Below are 7,186 nucleotides of genomic sequence, written 5' to 3' on the forward strand. Positions count from 1 at the left end.
CGCTATATGTACACGGTGACTCCACGGCGATCTTTGGCAAGCGGTGATGCGTACAGTGCTTTGATGCCATCATTGCTGACTACCAAACAAGGTCAAATGTGTAGACGTGTCGACACATGTGGGCAAATTCCATTGAAGCTGCATTTTTTCAGACCTGTAAATGGTTTGATCTTAGTGTACGTAACGGCATTACACTGAATCCAAAGAAGGTTCAATTTGCGCAGGATGTTGATTTTGCAGGACTTGCAATCATTTCTACCAATATACGACCCAGTGCAAAGTTCCTAGATGCCATCAGGGACTTCCCCACTTCCACTGACATTACCGGTGCGAAAGCCTAGTACTTTTTTGATTATTTAGCCATTTCATTGTTATGGCATGCTGTCATCATATACATGTGAATTTGTCGTGATGGAAAAGAATTTCATCCTCAAGATCAATAGAGAAGATATGTTTATTTACTCCAACAGGATGACTTCATATTCTTCTGGCATCGTCAACTTACCATATTTATGTAGCAATATTCCACTTTCACCTGCATATCTTTTGTCTCTCAAGCAATGATAAACAAGAGCATGTTCTGTGTATGATCAATTTAAATCTAGGCAGGCAATTGTTTAAAGTCAGCATTTCACAAATTCTATGGTCAGGAGTATGATCTAATCAGCAAATACAACCCGTCAATCATTTCATCGAATGTTGACGTATTACAGTCCAATTGTTGGACCATTTTTTAAATACTCATTTCGACTAGATTACATGATCAAGATGTAGGGCCCGCAGGAAGTGTCAACAGGAAATGCATATGGTGTCCATTACAACTTTTTTGATCAGGGAAGATGTTTTCCAATATTCAGTAACATAGACCTTCCCAACACTGGAAAAAGCACTGTTCTGGTGACAAACAGCGTCCCATAATCACTAGATTTGTTTGGGAATTTATTTCAGTTAGAAACTTTATACCCTCCCAAAGATCTTATAGTCAATAGCATGAAACTTCTCTACTCCAGTTCAATTTGAGGTCGAGGGTTGAACTGTACATAGCAAGATAGTCTGCTCAATATCTAGAGAACTTCATACTAAACAGATATCAATACACTGGTTATACCCAAGAAGTCAAACTACTCTGTATGCAAGAAAATATTGTCCACTCAATATCTTGTAAACCCTTTGATGAGAGACATCAAACTTTTGGCAAATGCCATTTTTTAATACAATTCAGACATTAATATGCCAGCCATCGGTTGATTCAACCGAACAATGACATTTTATGTCATTTATGCAGAGTGTATATGTAGAATAGCCCAAACTTAATGTGGATGCTTCGAAAAAGTTGATTAAATCACCCAACAGCTGCACTTGTACTACGTCGCGTACACACCATCAATTGCTACTGATTTACTAGTGTATCAAAACAGAACGCACAGCTTGCAGATTTTATTTAGGCAAGTCCATGAGTCTATTCATCGTCCTCTGCTTCTAACTGTTTCAGATATGATGCCTTCTTCTGTTTGACACGGTCTTTCTTCTGTTTCAGCGAGATCTTTGCACGGTTCCATCTGTAAAAGAAATGCACATCAATAGTCTCAATAACATAAATTCTGCAAGTGTTGAAAAACAGCAATTACTATAGGGTTCTTGTACATCTATATTTTCAATGCAACATATTTCACTGAAGAATCTGATACTCACCTCTTGACCTTGACATCCTTCGCGTCCTTCTTCTGTTTACGTGATGGGTCAGCTCGAATAGCAGCATGGCACTTCTTGTACATACCCTCCACCTAAAATTCACAAGGTCCAATCAACAGAAATAACTCAAATATTTACAATGTGTGCTCTATTCTCAGCCCTTGTGTATTCATACTCTCAGACAAACAAATCTGCTGAAAATGGATTGACTTGTATTCAAATACAATCGATATTCTTTAAAACTTCTGATTTTTTTCAATACATGTACATATCTCTGCCTGTTGTTGATATACTATATACCGTCTTGAATAAATGTTTTGAAACTGCCATCTTTCAAAAAAAACCATCATCTTACACTGTCTGCAGTGACTCCATTCTTGATGAATTGGGAGAACTGTCGCTTGTATGCATCGTCATCCTCTTCTTGCAGACTCCTCATGTAGTTAGCCACATGCTGGCCAAAGATGTGATTCCTGTGAACCTCTGCACTGAATTCTCCACTCTCACCATCGTAACCAGGGAATCTCTTGGTACTAAGGCAGAAAACATATACAAGTTTATTAACAAGATAACTCCGTCAGTCTAAGTACTACGTAAAACATGTGATGTCATCACATGCTGCACAAATAGCAACAGAAACACACACAAAGAATTCTTGTTATAAAGAAGACAACTACTGTATGTCTCATACCTGTGTGGGATGTCTAAACCACCATCAGCAGCACCTTTCATAGCTCCAAACACACGGGCACCTGTAAATAAAGGAAAGGATGCAATACTACCATTTCTACTAAAAATATTGACAATCTACATGTGACCACAGTGGCACCCTTATTCGAGGCAGTAAAATGGAAAGCTCTTAGAGCAATCCCTGTTCATCAATCATAACCTAGTGGTAAAGATGCTATTTCATAACCAGGAAGCCTGGGTTCCATTCTCAATCCCAGCACCGTGTTGAACCTAAGGACGTGAATGTTTCTTGAAGTGCCCAGCCAGAATAACAAGAGAAATTTACAAGTCTGTCAAATATGACCTTAACAGAGATCCCTCATTAACAGTAGTTGTTGACACAATATTGAACCCTTGCTGCTTCAACAAAAAGCACAATACATAGGTTATAATTATTAGCACTTCATCTGAAGCTGGTTATATCTCTACATGAGCAAAATCTTCTTCATTGGGAATGTGACATAATACACACAAATAATAAAATAAAATGAAAACGATCAAATCATATTTGAGTAAAAACTTAAGTGTTCTAAAGAAAACAGATTATTTCCGAATTTATCAAAATGTGCCTAGTTAATAACATACTAGATATTGAACCTAAATAGTAATTTAAGTGTGAAAATAAAACATTTTCACATATACAAATGTATCTATAGCTCAGTAATCAGTCAGGGCCATAATGCAAAGACGTTATTAGAAAAATAACGTAAATGAGATATTTACACAAACAATTAGTTTTCAAAAATAATGCATTATCGTTACTTTTTCAATCTTCCGTGGTCATTGACTTTGTCTAAAATCTTCTTTATTTTGTATTTTCCACCAATATATATTGCATTCTGGGATTCCAGGATGTAAGATGAAGTGCACAGACTCCGATCAACAATTCTTAATGGCGGCATATAGCAGACAGAGCTTAGTAAAATTTTACTTGTTATCATGAAGTGTTCACATTTTGGGGTGAAATTTTTATCAAAAAAATTAACAATTTTCCCATCTTTTTCGAAAACTTTGAATACTTTTCCTGAATTAAGCATGGTTTTGAATAAAAGAAATGTGTGTTTGTGCGAGTGAAAATCTGTGGTGCACATGGTGTGAAGCGTTGACATAAAATAACATTAACGAGTTAACTGGAAATAACCTGTTTGAGTTATCAAGAGTACCACGCGGTATTTGATAAACAGGAGCAAAGAGAGGTAACTCATTGTGATAAAAAGATAACTTGCATGCATTATATTTTTAAACAACATGTTTGAAAATACTGCAAAAAGTAAACAAAATAGCAGCAGTTTGGTACCTGTAGTTGTGCGGACGAGACCAACATCCAAGTAGCACCTAAATGCACCTGGTTTTTCATCAACATCTTCAACATTGAACTGTTCTCCATCAATTTCCTTCTGACCTTCATAGATATCATCTAACTTCAGTTTTTGCAATAGCTAAAAAAAAAAAAGGAGAGAAAAAATTACGAATAATACAGCAGCAGTTAGATCAAAATAAATTTCACCATCATGTTAACAAATGCCAGAATCGCTCAAATTAAGCAGAACAAATTTCAATATTCCACTGTAATTAAAACACTGGATATCATCATGAAATCGCACACATTTCCTGAATTTCATTAACAAACATCAGTTTAAAGAATTGAACAAGTAATTGACCAGTTTTTACCTACCCTTCTTGCCAGCAGGAGTCCAGTGCAGTAGGCAGCTGCGTAATTAGTAAGCCCGACCTTGACGCCGTATCTGGGAAGCTCATGTGCGTAGGCAGCACAGATTATTATATCCCCTTCAATACGAGCGTACGCTATCTAAACATTTGCAAAAAAACATATTTAAAAATCAACTTGCAACTTATCTTAACATGTGTTTAAAGTATATGCAGTGAATGCAAGACAATTTGCTTAACTAAATGAGGTACCTTGCCAAATTAAACCCTAATGCCTTGTACAAATCAACATTTTTGTAAATTAGGATTAGTTATCCATGTTCATAATGAAGTGCAAGTATGTGCATTGAACTGCTAGTGAAAATTAGTGGCATCAGAATCCCCCCTCTTCAGTTGAAGACTCACTAACTAGAATGTGTCATACTTAATGGACTTTACATTAAATAGGGTGCATGAACCATTTTAAAAATGTAATAAGACTCTCATGATTTACATGTGGAGTTAAAAGTTGTGGTTGTAACTCAGGAGGTATCATTCAAAATCCACCTATGACGTCATTCTTTTGTTTGAACACTCCATTATTTTTCAGGAATGGAGTGTTCGGAAAGTAGGTCAACCTTTATACAAGTAGATATAAATGCACAAAGTTTAGTTTTTATTAATGTTTACAGTGGATTTTAAGTGGGTCAATGTACGAGTATCACTCCATTCCTTAAAAGCAATGGACCTTGGCCCATTACTTTTAAGGAATGGAGCGATACTCGTACATTAACCCTTACGTACTTGTTGTCTTTGGAGACTTTTATGTGTATTCAGCTTTCCCCTATATACCTGTTACCCATAAATGGTACCATTCTCCCTGTCAAATACTATTGATTTTCCCCCAATTTTGAAGCTAAAAATGCAGAGGAACAAATCGCTAAGTCTTCATTATTCAAGGCTTGTAATTCCTTCTTAAATAGAGAGCAGAAGTCAATAAAATGGCTCTTGTTTGTAAAATTGTAAACAATCCTTCAAGATAAGGTTTATTCAGTGTTAATTTTTAAACAAATGCCATTTGTTGACACATGAAAGAAAATTCCCCATCTCTTCCACTTTGATGCTATATTTCCCAAATGAATGGGTAGTGGTACAATTCCTATAAGATAGGAAAAACCGCTGGTATAGCGAGGCTCTATCAAACTGAACAACTTCTGCTAGTCAAGTCCCACAGCCCAATCTCTTATGAACAGACTGAAAATAGGGTACAAACCTGACAAATGATGTCTTTGTTAGTAAATCTGACAATCATTCTGTACTTTGGAGTGTTGTACTTATTCTTTTCTTGAATAACGAGGCGTTTTCTTGCAAAAAAATCTGTCTTGCCCTCTGGAAAACAAATGCGACTAGTTTAGTTAGTATTTCATTTGATGATAGGAACATAAACTTTCATTTGCATATTCAGTCTCAACCTCTTAACAGAGTTCCATTCCATAATTTTACAAAGCACCAAAAATACTTTAGTAATCCAAAGGTTTTTTTTTCAACATTTAACTTTACAGGATCACAGACAGAAATCAAGAAATTTCATTGATAGAAAACCATATCATGGAGGTAAATATTCATTTGAAGTAGTCAAACATCATAAGCTGAAAGCATAATCTACCCAAATGCACTTTATACCCCCATCAATAACTCATTTTAACAATTTACTACCTATTTAATCATTTCTCAGTCAAAATTTCACTGGAAACATTTTAAAACAAACTTAAATAACCACCCCCTTTTTTCCACTTTCCTAAGCACTCGGAATGCTCAATAGGATGAATACAGTAGTATTCTAAATCAATCAAGATCTGCTTTCCATCCGAAATCAAATTTTGCACAACAGTGATTTCAGAGACCAAAGTAATTTTTATAAAGGATATGTACAGCATATCTAACGAAAAATGAAGTCTTAATATGTCATTATCATCTATTTATTATCATCAATATTCATTTTCCTAGTGCAGAAATTGCTTACCTCTCCTCCTCCTGAATTTCACTTGAAAACGCTTGAAGTAAGCTTTGTTCTTCACAACTTTCACAAAACCCTGAAATGACATCATATTCCAATTTTATCAAAGATAGCTCCAGAAAATTACTCTTACCACCCCACCCCCCTTAGGCCTTATTGAAAAGTGGGTGTTGCAATTTTGCCTACCTTTTAAACTTAAATTTTGTTGATCTAACTTCTATTGACATGAGGATTCAAATAAAAAGATTTATTTTAGAAATTAATTATGACCAATAAGACACTACTGCCCGACATTATAACTTTTTGGTGCATGATTTCAGCACACAAAATTCCAATTGAGGTCAACAGAAAGCAGTCAAATTGTTTAATATTTATAGTTGAAGTTTACCAACTGACAATAATAGTTACATAACATTTCGTGCTCGAAATCAGCAAAAGGATAGACATCACTTTCATCAGTAGTCTAACATGTGTATAAACATCATCTTCGAGCACAAATTCAAAACAAAAGCTAAATAATGCGAGGATGACACCCCCCCCCCCCCCCCCCCCCCCCCCCACCTTTTCCAGTAATCCGAAGTTTGAACATACAAGCCATGGCAACCGTCTATTCAGTTAGTGCTTACAAGTCTGTAGCATATTTATCAAAGTATATGTCTTATCAATTTACAGATCATACCAGTACAACTGGGTTTATGTGTGTGTAAAGGGAGAAAATGTGTTTCACGTGCAGTACAATCGAGATAAATCTGAAGTCATCCAAATGTTAATGTTCCAATCGTACAGAATATAAATGTATGGATCCATAAACATATAATTCAAATACTTTAACTTGCATAAACTGACCATTTTTAGGTAGTTTTGAAGTCCGAAACTTCACTACCAACGATAGCTTCGGCTTTGGGGCTCACTTGTAGCCGGAAAAAGGAAGTGAAAGAAAATATCTCATAGGTCGTACTATGAATGGGTTTACATATTTGAAGAAAATAGATGTAGTACATGTATATTACCCATAGAAATGACTGTATATATAGTTAAACACATTTTGGTGTGAATTCGAGATGAATTTTAAATTTCTCATGACAACGTATCAATGTTTTG

General features: G+C 35.5%; 1 protein-coding gene across 2 annotated transcripts; it reads right to left on the minus strand.

Annotated features, from left to right (window-relative positions):
- Nucleotides 1-1,422: 1,422 nt before the first annotated feature.
- LOC125679117 (60S ribosomal protein L5-like) lies at nucleotides 1,423-7,054 on the minus strand. Of its 2 annotated transcripts, XM_048918081.2 has the most exons (9): nucleotides 6,932-7,054; nucleotides 6,092-6,161; nucleotides 5,342-5,457; nucleotides 4,097-4,231; nucleotides 3,719-3,860; nucleotides 2,384-2,444; nucleotides 2,048-2,225; nucleotides 1,693-1,784; nucleotides 1,423-1,559 (listed from the first exon to the last, which is right to left on the minus strand). In XM_048918081.2, the coding sequence occupies exons 1-9, from the start codon at nucleotides 6,932-6,934 to the stop codon at nucleotides 1,460-1,462; spliced, it is 897 nt and encodes a 298-aa protein (XP_048774038.1). In that variant the 5' UTR covers nucleotides 6,935-7,054; the 3' UTR covers nucleotides 1,423-1,459. The 2 variants fall into 2 exon arrangements, with proteins under 2 accessions (XP_048774038.1, XP_048774036.1); XM_048918079.2 differs by lacking the exon at nucleotides 6,932-7,054 and having other exon boundaries at nucleotides 6,092-6,570.
- Nucleotides 7,055-7,186: the final 132 nt, after the last annotated feature.

Source organism: Ostrea edulis, chromosome 2 (assembly GCF_947568905.1).
Source record: "Ostrea edulis chromosome 2, xbOstEdul1.1, whole genome shotgun sequence".
Taxonomy (NCBI): Eukaryota; Metazoa; Mollusca; class Bivalvia; order Ostreida; family Ostreidae; genus Ostrea; species Ostrea edulis.

Excerpts from the sequence above, each read along its gene's own strand:
- LOC125679117 (XM_048918079.2), bottom strand. The coding sequence starts at position 6,176 with ATGATGTCATTTCAGGGTTTTGTGAAAGTTGTGAAGAACAAAGCTTAC. Across the intron at positions 4,232-5,341 it reads ACAAAGACATCATTTGTCAG|ATAGCGTACGCTCGTATTGA; the intron begins GTTTGTACCCTA and ends GCAAATGTTTAG. Across the intron at positions 1,785-2,047 it reads ATGGAGTCACTGCAGACAGT|GTGGAGGGTATGTACAAGAA; the intron begins GTAAGATGATGG and ends TGTGAATTTTAG.